At 33.6% G+C, this 19,179-nt stretch overlaps 2 protein-coding genes across 3 annotated transcripts in view; both read left to right on the top strand.

Moving 5' to 3' along the window:
* Window positions 1–1,752, top strand: part of EDD1 (glycine-tRNA ligase) — a 72,374-nt gene extending 70,622 nt beyond the window's left edge. For both annotated transcript variants that reach the window (XM_090308016.1, XM_039018333.2), the window contains 3 exons: window positions 258–339; window positions 448–533; window positions 1,271–1,752. In XM_090308016.1, coding sequence (XP_090164142.1) covers window positions 258–339; window positions 448–533; window positions 1,271–1,369 — 267 coding nt within the window. In that variant the 3' untranslated portion in view covers window positions 1,370–1,752. The remainder of the gene's footprint in view (window positions 1–257; window positions 340–447; window positions 534–1,270) is intronic.
* A 4,131-nt stretch (window positions 1,753–5,883) lies between these two features.
* On the top strand, window positions 5,884–11,855 carry LOC120066997 (RGG repeats nuclear RNA binding protein A-like). Its single transcript, XM_039018341.2, has 7 exons — window positions 5,884–6,351; window positions 7,077–7,362; window positions 7,451–7,516; window positions 7,802–7,934; window positions 8,190–8,345; window positions 8,471–8,527; window positions 11,429–11,855. Exons 1-7 carry the CDS (start codon window positions 6,165–6,167, stop codon window positions 11,606–11,608), a joined length of 1,065 nt encoding a protein of 354 aa, XP_038874269.1. The 5' UTR covers window positions 5,884–6,164; the 3' UTR covers window positions 11,609–11,855.
* Window positions 11,856–19,179: the final 7,324 nt, after the last annotated feature.

Raw genomic sequence — 19,179 nt, 5'->3', positions numbered from 1 at the left:
CTTTAGTCAGATTTGAAGTACATTTTAAAGTTATTTTCTTCTGTATTTTTATTTTTTATAAACATTATTATACTTATTATTTAACGTAGCTCATGTTTCTACAAAACACATTTTTAATTCTCTCTTTCTTTTGACTTGTCTTATAACTGAGATTTTCACTCTTCCCCCAGGCTTTTTCCTTCTCCATTTTATAACTGCATTCAAATGATTGTATTTACTCAAATGCTTCTCTTTCTACTTGTTATTCTTTCTTTAAGGTTGATGAGGCAGCCTTCGAATCGAATGAAGAAAGAGCTTTATGGAATACGTTTTTGTCAATTAAAAACGAAGTTCACCCTGGTATACTCTCTTCATTAGTCGCAATTTCTTGGCAATTCTACGTCTTTCTTTATGCACAACTATGGTTGAGGTAGAGGTAAGATTGATTTTATTTCTCATTTGATTCAGGCATTGAGGTTGATGAATTCTTTGAAATATCTTCAAAGCTCATTGAGCCACTTGAAGATTTCTTTGAGCGTGTATTTGTAATGGTGGTATGTTGCACTTACCTTTAATTAATCTTATAGTCGTATTTGTATTTTTATCTTTGTTGAGAAAATGAAATCACTAGATGAATGCCGTAAATCAAATCTCAATGTTTGTTAAACAAAGAGAAGAAAATGGAAAATGAGATTGTGAAATCCAATGGATGAATAAACTTTTTACTGAAGTTGAAAATGTTGGTGATGCAAAATATGGTACTCAAAATGTGATACTAACTTTACATAGAAGTTTACATTTGTATAGGTACAAAAGTGAACCACCACTAACTTGCCATTCAAAACAACATTAAATATAGAAACTCACAAAACTTAAAACATTAAACTAAAAAATTAAATCTAACAATAAATTAAAGTAACTTAAAAAACAACCAAGTGAAATTTAATTAAGAAAAATCTCAAATCTCAACAATCTTCAGTCACTGTTTCAAAAGTAACACGTTTTTATTAAAATCGAAACATAAGAGATTTTGGACATTTCTAGAACATTTTTGCATTCCTTTTAATCCATGTCTTGGTACATTGTTAGATTTCAGTTCTAGTCTGAGAATTAGTCAAATAATGTGTAACTTGTTCACTTGGATTCTTACAACAGACTGTTCATTTTGGAAGCATATAAACACATAAGCAATAATGTCTAAAGAAATAACATGTTTTATGTTTTCTCTAAATGCTATCTTGAATTAACTACTCGATTCGTCCACAATTCTTTTGCATTCATTCGTTTACAGGAAAATGAAAAAATCCGTAAAAATCGGCTTGCTCTTCTCAAAAAAATTGCTGATCTTCCAAGAGGCATAGCAGTGCTATCACTTCTATCAGGATTTTGATTAACTTTATAATGCAACTAACAAATATGGACCCAAGGAAACTGAATCATTTGGAGGAGAAACTAGATGTTGAATGAAGGCCGTACGACATCGTAACAAGTTCTGTATAATATTGAGGTTTCTATTTGATTGTAGCATTACTATTATAGGCTTGCTTCATTTATCATGTTGAGGACAATAATGTTTTGTAACATTCATTATTCCTTCCTCCAGTTCAATAAAATTTTGAGACCTCTATCATATGAGTTTCACCTTTTAGAAAGTGTAGTTTGTTTTGCTAGAGCAATGTTGCAAAGAATTTTTGTTCAACTTGTAATCACTGAAATTGTAAATTCATGCATGATTTTAATGTACAAAACATAGTTACATTTTGGAGCTTGGAATTCTTTTGGCTTTCTTTTTAACTTTCTTAAATAGGCGACGCCCGTGACTTGGACAAAAATTAAGCCAGTATTTGAGGTGTTGAATCGGTATTATAGTTTGTTGGTTATAATAGTTTGTGTTTGGAGTGTAAATTGGATAAAAAATAGTAGACATTATATCAAAGAGGGAGAGTGAAGATAATTAGGAAATAGTAAATACGGTAACAAAAGAGATTTCAAATAGTATTATGGTAGATAATCATCAGTTATCAATAATTGTATGAGGGGTCAAATATCCTAAAGAGTTTTTTTGGTCGGTTATTTATATTTTATTTTGTGTTTTTAGATTTAATTCATTAAATATGTTTTGGTAGTCTCTCTAGTCATCAGCACATCACAACTATCGTCTTCATTTAAAAGTGGAACATTGGTCAACCAAAATATCATAATGGATAACAAAATTCTGTCATATTTTTTAATATGTCACAAGTAAATACTTTGCAAATAATATATTTAAAATTATCATTATCACATGTAAATGTTATTACGAAACAATAAATATATATCATGAATTTGGTTAGGCTTGATCCTTTATGATTTTTTAAGCTGTGGAACTGAGAATCCAACGGAAAAATCCAATTCTCTCTACCCATGGGTCAATAGGTCTGTCACAATGTGTTTATTCAGGAAAATATTTAGGGAAATTGGTGCCGAGAATATTTAGGGAAATTGGTACCGAGGGATCTTCTCAAAATTTAGCCTTCATAATTTGCTCTATTTTTGGCTCTGTTGATGTCGTCATCATGTGAATTTACCACTTTAACCCTTCTTCTTCTTCCTTCTCTCTTTTGTAGATTTTTTTCTTTTTTTCCGTTTTATCTGTCATTTTTCTTTTTTTCTTTTTTTCTTTTTCAATGATTTCTTTTATTTATGACGCTCTTTGTTTTTCAACGATTTCTCTTTTTTCTTTTCTGGCGATTTATGTTTATGTAGCTCCTTTGTTTTTCCTTTTTATGTCCAGATTTCCTTTCCATCCTTCTTCAGATGCCCTATTTATTCCGGTGATTTCTTTTGTTTATGTTGACATCTTCTTCTTCTTCTTGAATCAAAGATGTAAGTTGAAGCGTGAATTAGAACGAGAAGAAGAAGCAAGAGTGAGACCAATAAGTAAGAGGAAGAAGCGAGAGTGAGACCAAGAAACGAGAGGAAGAAGCAAGAGTGAGAATTCAAATGAATGAAAAAACTCAAAGGAAAAAAACTAGAAAATTGACGAGGAAGAAGCAAGGGGAAGAATTCAAAATAAGGGGAAAAGTCAAGGAAAAAGATGAAGGAGGGCTACGTGAATTGAGGAACGAGATGAAGGAGTGAGAGGTAAGAGCAAGAAATCTAGGTTGTGTCTGGGCTTGTACCCGTTTTAGGGTTAAAATGGTACTTCCACACACAGTTGACATAAGCAGAAGGTTAAATTTTGAGCATTTTTTTTCAAATAAGGGAAATTTTCGAGTGGCCCCTAAATAGGGGTCATCCATACAAATTTTTCAAATATTTAATAGTTCTATTAGTAGATGAACCTTTTAAACTTATACACTAGGAGAGCAACAAAAATCCAAAAAATTGACAAAAATCAATTCAAACTGATCCATTGGTTTAATTTGGTTTTTTAGTGTAAAAGTTAGACATGTTGGTTTGTATTTGAAGAAAACAAAAAATCATTGGATCAGTTTGGTTTTTATTGAAAAATCAATCAAAATCGAACCAAACTAATAGTATATATACACACTTAAATTTTGATGAACAATGTGTTAGGTTGTATGTCCTAAAACTCGCAGTTTGTAAAATTAAAACATATTCTATTTGCAATAAAATAATTATTGAGGTTTACTCAATAAAACTGTTATTGAATATATAAATTGCACTTGTGAGAACTAAATCCAATAAACTAAGATCCACGGCTATTACATGAGTATTTGAACTTTATGTGAAGTCATGAGAGTGGATCAAGTTTGAGTAGATAGCCAAAACGGTCTATAGTATACGGATAAGGCTGGGTACCTTATTATGGAAACACTATCGAATGCGACTCACTTTGTATTTAGTACAAATGATGTGATCCTAAATCGTTCATGTGAAGACATGCAAATGGAGGCGTCTTATGCAAAGAAATTGTATAAGACCGGACCAAAAAATAAGTCACTCTTACTTTATAACATTGTTTACTATTTAAGATTGACTATTTCAAAATGATGACCTAGGTAACTTGACCTTAATCCTGAGCTAACCATGAACTCCTATTTATTCAAGATTATCCTTAGATTTGTATGGGTGAAGGTTGGCTCAATAGTGTCGTCTCAATAAGCTTCCCATTTGAGGGGTAAGATCAAGTAGATAGTTGGGGACATAGGAAGCAAGATGGAATTCACTCATACTCGTTTTTAGGGATAGTAGAGAGGTTGTTCCCTTAAGTACTAACTCCAGGTTTTGAACAAGGACCCCACCCTCTCATTAGCCCGAGGGACTCGGTTTGGTGATTGGATCACAAACCAATTATTCATTAGAGGATCAATGGGATTTAAGGAACAAGATGTAATCTTAGGGGTAAAACAAATTTTGACCTAGCCGATATTACGAACAACTTGTCAATGGTCAACTTCCTGATTATGGTTATATTAAGTGGACAGAAATATATCTAAAGTGATAGAGTGCAACTACTAGGCTTTAGTGTAGTGATCTAATAGTTAATGAATGTTGGTTAAGTAGGTTAAAGAGTCTAATCGGTTAATGTCAGATCATTGGAGCCCATGATTTGTAGGTCCATTAGGTCCCCCTACTAGCTCACAAATGGATTAAACCTTATAATAGCAGTAAATTTAAAATATTCAAATTTGAATTAAGGGAATCAATAATCATATACGATATAATTATACGCTTCATTATCGAATTAAATGAAATTGGAGAATTGAATAATATTTAAATTTGATTTAAATATTACATGAATATGGATTAACGTTTAAGGAATTGATGTTTCTAGAATTAAATATTTGATATTAAATTATTTTAATTAATTAAATTTGTTTAATTAATTATTTAAATTAATTTTGGATAAAAATTAATTTAAAGAAATGAATTTTGTTTTAAAATTCATCTTGATTTCAATTTTGAAAAGTTCAAAATAAGGAAATAATGATTGGGTTTTCCCACTTATCTCACTATTTCAACACCTATCCCACTCAGAGTGCATGAGGATGGAGTATCTATATGTTGTTAACTTCAACTTTGCATGTATATCTTCGATAAAAGAAGAAAAATTTGAGAAAAAAGGTGGCCTTCTATAGACATTGGGATGAGAAAAGTGAAAAGTGGTTTCTCATAAGGTTTTTTCTTGCCAATAAAAATCCCTTCGATTGATCTCTCTTTTTGGGTTTTACCATCCAATTTAAGGTCCTAAAAGATAATAAAGAAGATCAAGTGGTGATTTACAGCTTGTCGGTAAAGAATTTTGAGCTGAAATTTAATGATTGAAGAGTTCAACAAATGTATAATTTTAGAAACCCTACTAGTATTTTTATTTGATCTTGCATGTTTATTTGTTAAAATTGATGGAATTATAGTACTTAAGATCCTAATTGTTTTTGCATGCTGAATGTCAACACCATCACAATGTACATTAGTATTTTATTTCCTTGGATGAATGATGGATTGTATTATTAATTTTACTTTCAATATTTTACTTATTAGAGTTCATATAAACATTAGAAAAAAATCTAGTTATTATTATCTGAAAGAAAAGAAAAAAATACCTAATTTTAATCTACAAAAAATAATTAAGTCAAATTTTAATTTGAGATAAATAAAAATGATCAATTCAAAATAAAACCGAAATAAAATTGAAAAGAAGAAGAACAAGCAAAATGACCGTATGGACTCAAAACCGAAAACCAAACCAACATGGAACCAATTCAATCAAAATCTAAATAATTTGTTTTGTTCCTTATTGGACATCGATTTGGTTCTCTATTTTATAAAATCAAACGGTTTGGTTTGAATTTCAATTCGCCTGCAATTTTTTTTTTTTTTTTTTTTAAAAAAACCGAACCAACTATGACAATAATATTTTTTTTCCGAAATAAATATATATTTATTGGGAAGGCACACAAGTTGTATAATTCATACAAATAAACGTTGGAAGGACACAAATAAATTGAGGAATTTAGGTCAGTCGACTTCTTTTGCTCCTACTCACATTACTCACTTCGATTGCGGCTAGGGTTCTTCCTTTTCCTCTTCCTCTTCTTTCTCTACAGATCTCTTATTCTTTCTTTTATTATAATCATGGAGCTCTTGTTTAGATAGGTTTTCTGCTCGCCTTTCTCGGAGTGGAATTTCCTTTTCTTTGAGGTCTTTTTTGGGGTTTTTGGTTTCGAGATTGTTCGAAAATGGCGACCGTTAATCCTTTTGATTTGTTGGGAGATGATGACGCTGAGGACCCGTCGCAGCTAATTGCGGCTAATCAGGTGGCGGCGGTGGCGGCGCCGCCGTCTAAGAAAGGCCCTGCTCAGACGAAACCGGTGGCGAATAAGCCTGCTAGTCTTCCTTCCAAGCCCCTTCCACCTGCTCAGGCTGGTTAGATTCTTCGTTTCTAAAATTTCTGGTTTGGTTTTGATTATTGATGTTTTTTTAATCGTTTTGGTTAATTGATTTTACATTTTTCATATATTGTTTATTGTTTCGTTTCTAGCTGTTTGGCCTTCTGCTCTAAAACTGTGCAAGAGTGAAGGGTGGTTACTGTTTTTAATTGGGTCGAAGTATTAAAGCTACCTTTTTTTTTTTACAAAGGATTAGTAGGATGTAATAGTTGGCTTTGTTATATTGTGTTTTTGCATTTAAGTTTTGTTTGTAATTCAGATAATACCCAATGACGTGTCTGCTTAGGTACTTTGATTGGAACATTAATGAGTTGAAAGTATCAATACCTTATCTGATGTCTGTAATGCAGTTGTGAATTAATAAATTCTATTTAAATGTTTCAAGGTTTAGATAAATTTTTGTTTTCTTACTATGATATGTTGTTTTTGTTCATGATTATTAATGATTTGAATCTATGATAACAGTTGGACATTACCAAGCTGAATTTATGATTGTTTGTTGATTTGGGGACTTTTTCAGGAACTTAGGAGTGTGCAATCAATTTTTCATTATCTTGTTAGTCTTGCTTTTTTAACATTTTGCCGTCCTTTTAGATTATAATTTACCAACCTACTATTGCTCTGACCATCGGATTCTTATGAGTGGACTGGAATGAATTATCCATTGAGTGATTGAGACAATCTTTTTCTTACTTTGAGTAGTAAGAGAATCAAGGAATGAAGGCAGTCGTGGAGGTCGTGGCAGTGGACGGGGGGGAGGACGGGGATATGGGCGAGGTCGTGAGGGTGGTGGCTTCAATCGTGACTTTGCCAATAATGAGAGCACTAATGCACCTGAAGATGGAGAGGGTGGAAAAACAGCGGAAAGACGTGGATATGGTGGGCCTCGTGGTCGTGGTGGCCGTCGGGGTGGTTTCAATAATGGAGAGGCTGCTGATGGGGAACGCCCTCGTAGAGCATTTGAACGCCACAGTGGAACTGGCCGTGGGTGAGCGTCTATTCTTTTAAAATTCAATGCATTCCCCTGCTGTATGTTCTGCACTGTTTTGACACTTCATTCCTGATTTTATGACCAGAAATGAATTTAAACGTGAAGGGGCTGGTCGTGGAAATTGGGGAAGGTCAACTGACGAATTTGCTGAGTAAGTACATGTGTATATCTTCCATCTTCATGGATGTCTTTTTCCTGGTATTAGGTGCATACATGAGCCTTCTTCTCAATCCCTTTCTCATAGAAGCCACCAGGTTGGCTTGAAAGACAAAATTCTATGGTCAATGCCTTTCCCAATATGTGAAGATGCACTCAACCACCCAACATATTACAAGGAGCTTGGCTAGCCTCATTTTTCTTTTGAGGGAGGGGGGTTGCATTTTTTATGTTTGTGTTATCCTCTCTTGTAGCCTATAAATTTCTGTTTTATATTTAGGGTGCCGGAGGAAGCTGTTAATGAAACTGAAAAGAATGTAGGTGACGAGAAGCCTATTCAAGAGGATGATACATCAGGGGTCAATACAGAGAACCCTGCTAAAGAACCGGAGGAAGCAGTACCAGAAGACAAGGTTATTATCTTCAGTTTTTGTAAATTTCTCTTAAATCTGGGGCCTATTATCTCACTTGCCCTTGATTTTCTTGTGGTTGAAAAGCATGTCAACTTGAACAGGCTTTATTACTTTACTTTTAGTAGCACAAATTTGATACATGTAGCAGTTGTAAATTTGATTGCATATATTAGTCTGGTGGGCTCTGGGTTGCAAACACCATTGTACTGTTTGACTTGATTTTGAATCTAATTTGCTCTCTTTTTCTTGATGCAGGAAATGACACTGGAGGAGTATGAAAAGTTGCTTGAGGATAAAAGGAAGGCCCTTCTAGCTCTAAAAACTGAGGAGAGGAAGGTGGATCCTAAAGAATTTGCATCCATGCAACAACTTTCAAGCAAGAAGGACAACAACGAAATCTTTATTAAATTGGTACACCGACTTAATCCTCTTTCATAGTTGATTATCCATGGCCTATGGGATCTTATGACCCTTGGCCTCTTGGTACATTAAATGAGGACTTGGCAGTTTCATCTCATTTCTTACTCCACTTGTAGGGATCCGAGAAGGATAAGCGAAAAGAAATTGCAGATAAGGAGGAGAGAACTAAGAAGGTATTATTGCCTCATTTTCTTTAAAGATTTCTGCCCATTACATTGTTTACTTGGTTTTGATGCCCGGCAAAATTTTAGAAGTCTTAGAGCAGCCTCCAGCTTTTCTTTTCCATAGTGAGGCGAGTGTAAGTCTTTGTCCATAAGTCTCATTTTGAACTTTAAAATTATATCATAACATAACAACATTATAAAAGAGTGAAAGATCTCAATTGCCGATCACAATATACATTAGTTTTCATGAGTTATTCATCTAAGATCATCCTGAAAATAGAGAAAAAAATCTGGAGAAACTGAAATTTTGCCTTGCCCCAAGAAGATGGTGAAAGAACGTGACTCCAGACCCTACGAGCCTATATTTTTTTCCAATGTTGTTATGATGAATTAAATGAACAAAGAAAAATAGACAAAAATAAAATAGTAAAAGGGGAGAAGAAAAGAAAATTGAGTTTTCTTCGTTCTTTCTTTTTCTTTTTCTTTTTCTTTTTTATGAGAAACAAAATCCATTGATGTATGAAATTTACAAAAGGTGAGATTGTCTGGAACCAAAGGAGTTAGAGAAGACTTCTCCAATGGGTCAAAAGAGATGTAAGATCATAAGATGTAAAGATAAATATACATTTGCACCGAGTCATAGCAAGGTGGATAATATGTTCAAAAAAGATGTCAAAAAGAGCGTCCTTTATCATTGAAGAGATGATTGTTCCTCTCCTTCTATAATAACCATCAGAAAGCGCGAATCATATGTGACCACAAATCTTCTTGTGTGAGGCAAAAGGATTGCCAGTGAGAGAGTATACATGAGGAGGCTCGATAAATCATTAGGAAGTGGAGTAGACCATCCAAAGGTGATCTCTTTCCAAAAATGCTTGGTAAATGGGCAGTGAATGAAAAGGTGGTTTGGGGTCTCATAAGCAGCGTAGCAAAGATGGCAGCACTGTGGAGAGAGGGCCACTTGTGGGAAACGTCTCTGGATTTTATCATTTGTATTGATGGCATTGTGACTAATTTTCCAGAGGAAGAATTTAACTTTTCTTGGGTAGAAATCCGTCCATATAGCGTCAATAAGTGTGCCTCTTGTTCAACATAGGCAGAGGCAACTTCTTCTGTTCCATCGTAGTCTAACCTCACATCTTCCTTTCCTCAAGCCTTATATTTTGAAACAACGTTGTCCTGCAAGCACATAGGATGCTCTTTATTGGGTTTATCTGGAACCTACCAAAAGAAATTTAGTTGAATTTGTTTTTCTTGAAGAGTATTATTTACATATGGTTGAAATTTGCACTAATGACCTATTAGAGTAGGTAGAGGGAGGTGACCTACTTGGTGAGCCTATGCTCAGGTTGACCAGAAGAAATTGAAAATACCTTTTTAGGTTCCCCAAATTTTCAAGAATATGTGCATTTGGTTCCTATGGTTTCAATTTAGTCATTTTAGTCCTTCAGTTTTACAAAATAGGTTTTTAAAAGGTCCTTATTCTCATTTTCTAAATTAATTAGATATTTTTTATATTCTTTTAAATTTTGATATGACATTAATAAAAAAATATATTCTCTCTCCTCCCTCTTCCCATCCACTCTCCACTTCTCTCTCCTCCCCTCCCCTTCTTCCATCATCGTTCCCACTTTCCAGTTCCATCTCTTCTCTCCTTCCTCCAATGGACACATTCCCTTTGGCCTCTTATTTTCTTTTATTCTTCAAACCTTCTAAACTTTCATGCGATAGGCCATGTTGTCAAGTAGAGAAAGATTAAACTTCTAACAATTTTTAAGTTTCATGAGAATGTGCCGATATTAATTATTTCAACTAGCAGATTTGCACTCTGTAATTTAAAAATGAGTAAAGCTTGACACAAATGGAGATTATGAAATTGTACAAATTCTTTGAAATGTTCATATAAAAACTTATGATTTTATTTTTTTTTCTATCGATGCCAATGGTACTGAAAAAAAAAACAAGTTCTCGCCAAGATGGTGGTGTCGAATTCAATTGTAGTACGCTTTGCTATTGAAGAAAATGGATCAGTAAAGAAGGAAGAATGGTGAAGGCAGGGGAAGAGGGAGAGAGAGAGAAGAATCGTGGAGAAGGGAGTAGAGAGAAGAGAGAAGAGTTAGTGAATGGGAAGAGAGAGGAGAGAGAAAATATATTTTTTATTTAAAAATGTCATATCAAAATTTAAAAGAATATTAAAAAAATATCTAATTAATTTAGAAAATAAGAATAAGAACCTTTTAGACCTATTTTGTAAAACTTGAACTAAAATGGCCAAATTGAAACCTCATAGACCGAATGCACATATTCTTGAAAACTCGGGGACTAAAAAGGTATTTTTCCCTTTTGATTATTTAGAACCATTATTAGAGGAAAAGAAGTTTATTATAAAATTGTGCTTTGAAGTATTTTATTTGACCTTTATCTTCCAACTTTCTTGATCTTCATTAAAAATGCCAGCTTTAAATTGCAATGATCTTCAATTTGATTACACTAGATTCCTAAAGAATGAATTTAATTCGTTTAAGTATGTTTATTCCAGATGATAGAATTTGCTTCCAAATACATTTTTATACAAAGCTATGGTTCTAAATTCATTTTGTGTTCCGTTACATATCATTGTATGTTAGGCATTAGACTCTTTTTATAACATCAATGAAAATTTCATTTATTTTGCTTGCCCTAGGACATTGTTTTTTAGCCCTTCATAACACAGAAATGTTCTCCATGTCTTTTTTTTTTCCCCTTCTTTTTTCTATAATGAGAAGCAGTCTCATATTTCATTGATAAAATGTTTTACGTACATTGCTATGTAAATTGGGCATTTGGTTTTTAAAAAATCCTGAAAATTTGAAAAATAGACCTTTTAAAAGGTTAAATTAAATTGACTGGTTTTTTTTGTCCACTTGTTAGTCTTTGAGTATTAATGAGTTTTTGAGGCCTGCGGAAGGAGAGCGACACTACGCCCCTGGTGGCCGAGGAAGGGGTCGTGGCCGTGGTTTAAGGGGAGGATACAGTGGTAGCTCAATGAGCAATGTTGCAGCCCCATCCATTGAAGACCCGGGGCAGTTCCCGACCTTAGGTGCGAAGTGATCTCTCTATAAATTTTCCCTTAGAAAACTGTGGGTTTTTGATCTGGGGCAGGAAATTGACTAGAATAATATAGTCTCTACTCTCTCCTGTATCAAAAATGATTTTTAAGTTTAATATTTGTTTAGGTGTAAATTGTCAAAGTCTTCTATTTTTCCTTGTCCATTTCCCTTTGTGTGTGTTTCAACTGTTGGTTATGACTTTTTGCCAGATCAAACTATTTATTTATGACTTTTCTTTCTTCCCCTCAGCATAGCATACTGTTTATTTAGACAGACTGAATAGAGCATTTTGTTTTTCATTTTTGCTGCCCTTCATTGTTCTGGGGAATTTGATTTGTTGTTTCCAGTACAGGGAATGAATTCTCCTTCTGAAAGAGGTCTATCTAACCGATAGGTGTAAATGGTCACTTGATGATGATAAAAATTGATGTTCAAATTCACTTTATTGAAAATTGTACGCATGAAACACAAAGATCGATTAAATCAAGGATAAAAAAAATTGCATCTCGCCAGAATATCCATAAAATCACGTACCCGATAGAGAGATTGGGGTAAGATTGTTTTTCTCAAAATTTAATGATTTGTTGATGATATATTGTCATGGAAATGTTATTCTTAGTTCAAGCAAATCGTGGATATTCTATTGATTATGTCGTTTTAATATTTGTTTATGTTTTTTTTTCAATATCAAGTTTTTTTGGTATGCTGTCTTTTAAATTTTTTTAATTTTTAATCCAAAACTTTCATTTGGAAAGAAATTGAATTTGAAAAAAAGAGGGTCGACTAGATAAATAGTAAAATTAAAGTTTTCATTTGGATAAATAGCAAAAAAAAAAAATTAATTGTAAAAATAGCAAAATGGAATCTAAAATTAGAAAATAATGATTAACAATCGTCAAAACTACTCCACATGGAATTCTAAAGGTGAGTTTCAAAACTATTTGAAAACAACAAATATGATCTACTTAGACAACTATCACACATTAAACAATGCATTCTGATAAAGTGTCTAATTCATGTATATAACAAATAAACTGCTTTTTTCAATAGAGACTTGCTCCTAAAAAGTCAACCTACTTTAGTGGGAACACGACTGAAAAATCCCTTAAGAGTTTGGGAAGAATGATCAGTGTCTTGTTTGGAACTACAAAATATCTTTATTTTCAACAACCTTAATAAATTAAGAGGGCAGTTGTTGTTAAGGAACATCAGCAATTGACTTGTATACATAACTTGATCCTGTTTTTTATTCTACAATTACCTAGTATTTGTAGTATCACTAATTTGGGGGACTCTTGATAAAACTGACATTAACCACAAAATATCTTTGAACAATATTCGAATTGGCAGAACCAATCCAGTACATTGTCGAACGAGAAAATTTTTTACCTTTGATATATTCCACAAATTGTTGGAACGATAAATTTGATGGAATATGCACCTCAAAATTTCGAAAATCATGGTAGCGAGAATTCTTTTCCCATCAAGAGTCTAATCCGTTGTAAAGTCATAGAAAAAACAGAAGTTTGGTAAAGAAACCATAACAAAACCTAAATTGATGAACACTTTGTATGAGTAACAAAAGTTATGACTATTTTTTTACGAAGTGATATTTCTTTTTTCCAAATCGTTAAAATAATAGCAAAAATAGTATATAAAACTAATTTATTAAATGAAAAATATACAATAATTTATTAAGAATGTATATAAAATATTATAAAAAACAATTCAAAGATTTGAGTAAAATTGACTACGTATAAAGTAATGAAAAATCATTCAAATATTTGAATAAAATGTACCGATAAAATAGAAGTTAATTATATATGGATATTTAAAATATAATTTGGTAGAAAAATCTGGATATTTAATCAAGGTGAGATTAATTCGAAAAGTGGTTAAACATAATATAAAATAATAATCAAATATGGAGATTATGTTAACTACATGAGCAAAATTAGGTGGGCAGCTGTTATTTGAGAAATATAAACAATTACTTTGTATACATAACTCGGCTTTGTTTTTTATTATACAATTACCTAGTATTTGTAGTTTCATCAACAAAAACTATTACGAACCAAACAAGGGCAAATCAAGGATTCAGAAATTTGTGGTCATGTGCATGTCACGTGAGTTGCTATAAATTTTATTTTTGGGCGGTTTTTCCATTTTTCAGAATGAAACCTTAAATTTTGACATACATTCCAATTCCTAAAAAAAAAAATACAAAAAAGAATATATATTATTTTTTCATTCAAACTTTTTCATCGAACTTTCATTTCATTTCAAAATTGAATTATGTGAATTTTGATTTTTTTTACCTTCCAAAAATTTCATTTTCAATAAAATGAATTTAGAAAAAAAAAGAACACACACACATATATTTTTTACCTTATTCAGATTTCTTAATTGAATTTTCACATCATTTTACTTGACTTTTGTTTTTTTTACCATCCAAAATTTTCATTTTCAAAAAAAGAAATGGAGGTTTTTAAAATATAAAAAACTGATAATTTTTTTATTAAATATAACAAAATTTTACGAACATTGATAGACATCTATTAGTACCTATCACTGATAGACGTCTACGAGTGTCTACAATTATCTAAACAAAATTGAAACAATAATATATATATTTATTTTTAATCTCATTCAAACTTTTTTCATTGGATTTCACATCATTTCACCGAGTTTTGCTTTTTTAACCATCCAATAATTTAATTTCCAAGAAAAATAGTTTGAAAAGGAAACATTTATTAATTTTTGACCCCATTCAAACTCATTTCACCTCAAAATTGAATTATGGCTATCTTATAGTAACTATAGTTATTCAAGTGATTAGGGTTTCTATGGTTATAGTGATGGGTGTAACACATCGATCTATACACAGAATCACAACTTCCTCATAAAAGTGATGAAGACTCAGACTTAGAGCCTCTATTTTACCTACGTTTTTCAGAGCATCCTCATTTGGATAGTGTTGGGATTTGTGTCCTAAAACCTCATAATTAATTAATTGATTAATTATTAGTTATACAATAATTTATCCATTAATCGAAAAAATTCAATGTTATTATAGGTGGTCTTCAATAGTATGTAGTTGACATACATGTGGATCAAGTTTAAGAAATAACCTAAAGGTCTATAGTATATGGGTAAAGTTGGATACCTTATTCTAGTTGTTGGGGTTTGTGTCCTAAAGTCTCGTGTCCTGTAGTTTGTAAACAACTTTGTACGAATACTTTTGATGTATAATATATATGATATTTACTTCACTTTTTGACTTTGCACATTTAGATATTTTTTATTTTACCACAAACCAATAAACTTAATATCTCTGGTTGTATTTATGTAACTTAAGCATGTATGTAATGATATACAAGTGGATCATGTCTTAAGTGACAAACAAAATAATCTGTAGTATATGAATATAAGAGGGAAACCTTATCCTGGTAACACTACGGACACGACCTGCTTTGTGGAATAGTTACAAATGTTGTGACTTGTCACAGATAGTCTAATCCTGATCATTCGTGTAGTGGACATGTGAGCAGTAGCGTCCTATACAAAGAGTTTGTATAAGACCTGACCTCGAAGTGTTATTCTCTTGTCATATAAATTCATTTTTGACTGAGACTTCACTTCACTAGGATGACCATAGATAACATGACCTCAATCCTGAGTGAGTTGGGAACTCCTACAATTGAGGGCGGTCCTTTGATTGGCATGGGTGCTAGTGGCCAGAGCGCCAACTCAAATCTACCATTTTGAGGATTCGTCTGATTTGAGAGCTGGGAACTCAGCTTCACAAGATAGCTGAGTTCATTCCTTCCCCAAAGTAGGGGTAAGTAGATAGATTGCTCTCTTAAGGGCTGATCCCGAGGCTTGAACGATGTGGCGCCACGCACCTTCTCATGACCTGAGAGGTGTTCACATATAGTAGGACTATGTTGTATTTGTAGGATCAATGGTACTTAAGGAGGAAGATGTAATTACAAGGGCAAGACGATAAATTGGCCTGCTGTAATTACGAGCATCTGTGAAGGGTCATCGTACTAATGATTGGTTATATCCAATGGATATAGAAAATATATCTGTGGCAAGAAGAGTTCAACTATTGGTCTTTAGTGGAATGTCTGGCAGTTAACGGATGGTGAATATCGTGACTAAAGAGTTTAGTCAGCTATTCACGTACTGTTGGAGGTTCGAGCCATAGGTCCATAAGGTCCCCTTGGTAGCTTGGATACAAGTTGAGAGTCAATTTTTGGGTCAGTTTGAAATGTTCAAATTGATAAGAGGGAGTTCGATTATATATGCTATAATTGAACGAGTTAATTAAATATGATATAATTAATTTTATGTATGAAATGCATTAATTTGGAGGAAAATGGATATAAATATGATTTATATCTAGTAAAGGAAAATATTATAATTAATATATGATATTAATTTATATGATATGAATATGATGAGATCACATTCATTAGACGGTTATAAAGGAAATGGAACGGCATCTCTTCTGTTCTAATAACGGATGAGTGCATTGAAAGATCACTTCGAGATGCATAAATAGTTGACGGTGTGTTAAGCATGAGATGCGTGGATATTGTGAAAAAGAGTGTGTCATCGCTTAGAAAATCAGTGCCTATACGATAGTGCCTACACGATCGCTTACATATACAATATTGCTAAGCGATCACTTACCGATTACACCTTCGCGTGCTATTAGCTAAACGATCGTTTACCTTTTCCTAAGTGATTGTTTAGCTCCCGGTATTTACTAAACGATTGTATAAACGATTGCTTAGTTTTTCTACATGATCGTTTAGACGATCACTTACCCTTTCCTACACGATTATTTAGACGATTGTTTACTTTTTCCTACACGATCATATACTTCACCTAAACGATCAAGCATTTTGTCTATGCGATAGACGACCTCATCTCCCACTTGCTTGATCGTTGTGTACGGTCTCTCTTCCTCCTTCCCTCCACCAAATCCGAACAAAGCCCACACTTTGGATTCTCACTCCAAGAATACTAAGGGCTCTGAGTAGTAGTGACATCTCCGTTTTCGTTTGTTCGATTGGTGATTGTTCGAGGTAGACGATTGGGTTTTAGACTCATTGTGAAGAAGAAATCTTCATCTAGTATGATCTCTTGATCTCTTTAGTGTTATGAATACATATTAGTATGTTTGAATGTACGTGTGGTAATTCTGTCACAATGAATTGGAAAGATTCGCTTCCGCTCTAGGTACTCTTGAATAAGAGTTCCTTCAATTGGTATCAGAGCCAGGTTTCTGATATTCCAATTCATTGCCGTAAAAGAATTGCATTTACATTCACGGTGGGTGCAGCATGTCTACTCTCTGTTTTAAGTGTAATTTGTTTGTGGATGTGTGGATTAATGGAAATTGCTGGGATGTAACCTCGGTTTGTTGAATTCTCTAGTTAATTGTAAAGGCCCCTGCGTTTTTTGGGCACAATTAATTGCTTTCGAGTCTGTAAATTCAAAGTTAGTTTGAGTCTTGAGTCGCTCGTGATGAAGTTCGGAGCAAGGGTTGCTGTTCTTTGTGGAAGAAGACAATCAAGTGTTGGTCGTGTCATGTAGACGATCGCTGAGTATTGGGTGCTCGACTTTCATTTAATGCACACGCGCACTAGACGATCGTATAGCTCAGCAAGCCTCATTGCTTAGTTACTGACTATACGATCACGGAGTAATTGCATGGTAAATCGTTTACCTTTCGCGTGCTAAGCGACCGTCTAAACGATCAGGCTTCACAACCTCATTGTTGTCTATGCAATCGTTTAGCTGTTATGCTATCGTCTAGTGTGCACTACACGATCGTTTACCTAGAGGCGTTTACTAAACGATAGGAGCTTCACCCGGTAGTTCAAGACCCAGTTCGCTTGTGAACCGGTTTGCTCAGCTGAATTATGTAAATAGATTGTTTTCTCATTCCGGTTTTGTTTTGGTTCATCCCGGTTCATTAATCTATGGTTTTATACATGTGATGTGTATATATATATATATATATATATTTTTGTTTTTGTTTTTCATATGGTATGAACATATAGATAAATCCCACCTTAGGTCATGCATATTCTCTTTATTATAAGTGTTATGATTTAGTGAAGCATGATTTAATTTTCATAAGGGCATGCTCATGCATCATATAATATAAGAGTTATATTTATGTATGCTTTATTTATTTAACGTAATATTTATAAGCGTTATAAACACTTTGTTATGTGACATGAGTGTTTTAGTTGTTTATTTTATAAATGGTTATAAAATGAAATTAGAACTAAAATAATTAGTAAAAGATTAATATGTAGCAAATCTATCTATAATAGACCTTTTGTCTAAGGCGGATTCTGTCTAGGCTAGGTTATTTAAGATGAAGGTAACGAAACACCCCTACCTGGGAATCTACCAGGAAAGGTAATTTAGATAAATTTGATGCATGCATGCAAATTAAGGCTAGTCCATTAAAGAGTTTAATGTGACTACTTGGATTTGTTTTTTAATTTCAAAGACAAAAGTTGTTTTTGAGCAAACTTAATAAATGACTTAGATCATTATTAGTAGTCGGATAGTCTAGGTTAATAAACTCCTATGTAAAACATTCAGTGGGAGGTACTTAGGGCATTTGATGCTTCATTTTCACATCTCGCGTTTCTCCCTCATAGTCCACACCGTGAGATCTACCCTCGGCCTCAAGGCACCTTTGGCGTGTCCCCCTAACGGATGGTGTTTGGGTAGATTAATATCAAGGTGGATGGAGAGAGTGTTCATAGTAAGTGGGAGCGGGAAGTGCGATAGCATATCCCTGGTCTCCCTCGTTGGATTGAATAAAGTTTCTGTGCATCGCCTCGTGGCACCTTGGGTGTGTCCCCCTATAGGATGGTTGTTTTGCGCGTTTCTTTGTTTGATCTCCTGTAAGAGGATAAAGTTACTTAGTCTCTTATCCTAATATGCTTTTTCCCTATGGTGGGCGCATTAGAGCAGGACTCTGGGGCCGAAAATGAGGGGTTACACTTACGCGGGATTGGTAAGGGTTAACTGTCTTAGACCAAATAAATTGTGGCTAGTAGGTTTAGTTCCAAGAGTTGGTTCTACCTAATGATTGAGAATGTCTCATCCCAGTGAAGGGACATCTGATCACCCCACCAGTGACGTTTGTCCTGCCCCGGTAGGGCATCATTACAAAATAGAAGTCTTTTCACTTAGGGTACTTGGAATCTGTTTTGTTAAAACTAATTGGTTAAAAAAATGTGATTTTTTTTTTTTTTTTTGCAAAGTCTTATAAAAGGTTATTCGTTTTTTTAGCAACGGTTTTTAATGGCTTCTACCACTATCAATTTACTTAGCACCGAAAAACTGAATAGCCAAAACTATTCAAGTTGTAAACATATGCTCACGACGATACTCATCATCGAGGATCTGAAGTTTGTTCTTACGGAGGAATGTCCTTCTATTCCACCTCAAGACGCTACTAAAAATGTTCGGACGACATACGAGCGTTGAACACGAGCAAACGAGAAGGCCCGAGCCTATATTCTGGCT

This window comes from Benincasa hispida, chromosome 12 (assembly GCF_027475165.1).
Source record: "Benincasa hispida cultivar pf3 chromosome 12, pf3_genome.v1.1, whole genome shotgun sequence".
In the NCBI taxonomy this organism is placed as follows: Eukaryota; Viridiplantae; Streptophyta; class Magnoliopsida; order Cucurbitales; family Cucurbitaceae; genus Benincasa; species Benincasa hispida.
The sequence above is the reverse complement of the archived record's forward strand: the minus strand, read 5'-3'. Positions and strand labels throughout refer to the sequence as shown.

Excerpts from the sequence above, each read along its gene's own strand:
- LOC120066997 (XM_039018341.2), top strand. The coding sequence starts at position 6,165 with ATGGCGACCGTTAATCCTTTTGATTTGTTGGGAGATGATGACGCTGAG. Across the intron at positions 6,352-7,076 it reads CCTTCCACCTGCTCAGGCTG|TAAGAGAATCAAGGAATGAA; the intron begins GTTAGATTCTTC and ends TACTTTGAGTAG. Across the intron at positions 8,528-11,428 it reads AGGAGGAGAGAACTAAGAAG|TCTTTGAGTATTAATGAGTT; the intron begins GTATTATTGCCT and ends TCCACTTGTTAG.